We start from the raw sequence: 2,836 nt of genomic DNA on the forward strand, positions 1-2,836 counted from the left end.
GCACAGGCTCTTCTCTCTCAGCCCGAAGACCTCGCCAGCCCCCCAGCCCCCCCCACCCCCACCAACTCCTCTCATGGCAGGTCTCAGCTTACACATCAGCAGGCCTCCTCCAACGCCATCAGGACCCCCGCTGTTCTCTCCTTCGGGGGATTCACCACATTTTCTAAGCACACATTCAGCTTCACGTGGCCTGTCCGGCTGCCCCCCCACTGTGAGCTCATGGTAACATGGAGGAACCATGTCTGTGCCGGCTCAGCACACAGAAGGGTGTCAGGGTGAAGTCCCAGAACTGTGCCAGGCACTGGAGACGTATCACCAACGGCAGCTTTTACAGCATTAATGGAACGGTCCTTATCTTCAGGATTCTATCCCTTTGCCCCTCTGCTGTACAGGACTCCCGCTTCTCACCCTCGAAACATGCTCTCTGGCTCAGCTCTCACCAGCTACACAATGCGCGCCTCTCCTTCCTGCCTCCCGCCCTCCTCAGGCCCTAGGGAGGCCACGTCCAGGGCCACGGGCATCTCCTTATCACCCGCCACCAGCCTCCCACAGCTGCCTCTGCTGGTGACGCGTGGTTTATTGCTAAACTCAGCCTTCACGGCATATGGATAAGGTGCATTTAGACTTTAGTGATAGGGACGGGCCACCCCACTCTAGTCACCCCCCCCCCGTAACAAAGACACACACACACACACAGCCATGCGGTGGGAAGGCACCCAGCACACTCCACACTGGCTCCGAGTCCAGGCAGATCCAATGTGGTCCAGCTCTTGGCAGGCTGAGGGAAGCAACAGGGAGCTGGAGGGTTCACCACCTACCTCCCTTCCTGCTGCTTCTATTCCTGATCAACCTGCTTGATAAATAACCTTTTGAAAGAAATCCTTAGTGTGTATCTTATGTGAAAAAGGAAGACACAAGATGACTTATATTAGTATTTCCTAAATGCACCTCATCCCAAGAATAAACCAGAAATGTTAAGTAGTTCTGCTACAACGTTTGGTTTGAAAATGCAAAATGTTCCAACACGGTTGATATATTAGGATGCGATTTGAGAATAATGCAAATTTCGCCCTTGAGAAACAGAAGGGCGAAAGTGAATGCAGAAACCTCATCTAGCTGAGCAGAGCCACTGGGGAATCCAGAAAGCACCCATGCCTTGGAAGTCTACCAGCCAGCGCAGTTCACCAGCGTGCTGCCCGCACCTGGCTTCCTACTTCCTGACTTCAGGTAATTCCCTCAACCCCTCCCACAGTGCAAGCCGCCACCCCGACACCCACTTCCCCGAGCACTCCAGGTCTTTTCAAGGCAGAGTGCCATACTTACACATTTCTCAACCACTCAACCTGTGCAAAACTATGCTCCCACTGTTATTAGGTTTCTATCTTTTTATTTTTGGGGTATCATTAATGAAGTTTTTTGGGCATTGTGTCCCTAACCCCTTTTCCCCATCAGCTCTGGGGTTTTTATCGTGCAAGTTTACACAGCATGACGGTTTTTAGGAACACACACATCAGAGCCCTCCCAAGGCCTAGAGACCTGCAGGATCAGAATCTCTACGGAGGGATCTGAGGACAAGGATCCAAGATCATTAATAAGGATTTAGGTGTTTCCTATGCTCGAGGACATTTGGGTATTCCTGGCATGTCAGTGTGGTCCCAACACTAATGTTTTTCAAAGCAATGAAAAACTAACATTAAAAAAATACCAAAACATTTAACACCTGAAGGTGACAGCACTGTGGGCTTTACAAATTTTAGGCAGACACATAGTGCTTTCATAACAGAAAAGAAGCTGTTTCGCATCTTACAGTTGGCGCAGCCTCTCCATAAACACTATCACGTGGGACACCCCAGCATCCCTTCCACGCAGGTAGGGCAGGATTTCTATTCACCCTTTTCTATGGAGAGGAAACCCACTGTTTGGAGAAGTTAAGTAACTTCCCAATGGTCTCTCGCTTCTAGTGGCTAAGTGTTGACTCAGGCCCGGGGCTGCTCTTCCCAGCCCATCACACTGACCCCAAGCCCCCAGCCCTGCCCTCACCTCTTTCTGGGCCACCTGGAAGGGGATGGCCTTGCGCATGTGCTGCCTGGTGATGCCGCTCCAGCGAGTGCGGTAGTCCACGATGGGCATCTCAGGCTGGATGTACTTGTCGTAGAGGACCTCGCCATGGTAACTCACCACGGAGCAGCGGGCCAGCTCACTCACCCGCCCTCGGGGTCCCGTGCCCACCATCTCACAGTCGATAGCCACGCACTTGCTGGGCAAGGGCCCAGCAGATTCTCTGGGGATGGGCTTTCTGCTGCCTGGAGCAGCTGCAGATTCAGCCCTTGGACGCTGCCTCACACTGCTGGCGGCTTCGGTGCCTGGGGAGGATCCTGGCTCCAGGGGTGTGTTCCGCAACCCATACCCCTGCAGCAAGGCCTTCCGGGCCATGAACCGCTGGTGCTGTCGGCTCTTCCTCTTGTGTTTCCTCCGAAGCACATCCTTGGCATTCAGGCTGGCCAGGGAAGGGCACAGGCACTGGGCAGACTCAGGAGCTTCCCGGGCCACCATCCCAATCAGCTCACCGCTCAGGGCAAGGGAGGTCTGGGAGGTAATCTGCCTACGGGGCAGCAGCCTGGGGAGAGAACACATAGGGCAGAGGGGCTGGGTGAGGAGTGTCCCAGGCCAGCCCTGCCCCTCCATCTCTCGTCCTCCCTCCCTGCAGTGCTCTACTGCCAGGCTGCCCCAGAGCCCTACACTTTGTCTCAGCATCCCAGGTGGAGTCAAGGACCTATTTTAATAATAATTGCACTCATACAATCGATACCACCTGCAAAACCACTGTTTTAAGTAC

The 2,836-nt window shown here is 53.8% G+C and overlaps 1 protein-coding gene across 1 annotated transcript in view; it reads right to left on the reverse strand.

Annotated features, from left to right (window-relative positions):
* The window catches only part of AEN (apoptosis enhancing nuclease), a 4,358-nt gene extending 1,805 nt beyond the window's left edge, over positions 1-2,553 (reverse strand). Inside the window, exon 1 of the mRNA XM_007446070.1 lies at positions 2,041-2,553. Within this exon, the coding sequence (XP_007446132.1) occupies positions 2,041-2,553 (513 nt within the window). The remainder of the gene's footprint in view (positions 1-2,040) is intronic.
* Positions 2,554-2,836: the final 283 nt, after the last annotated feature.

The sequence above is a fragment of the Lipotes vexillifer genome, unplaced genomic scaffold (genome assembly GCF_000442215.2).
Source record: "Lipotes vexillifer unplaced genomic scaffold, Lipotes_vexillifer_v1.1 scaffold2079, whole genome shotgun sequence".
Lineage (NCBI taxonomy): Eukaryota > Metazoa > Chordata > Mammalia > Artiodactyla > Lipotidae > Lipotes > Lipotes vexillifer.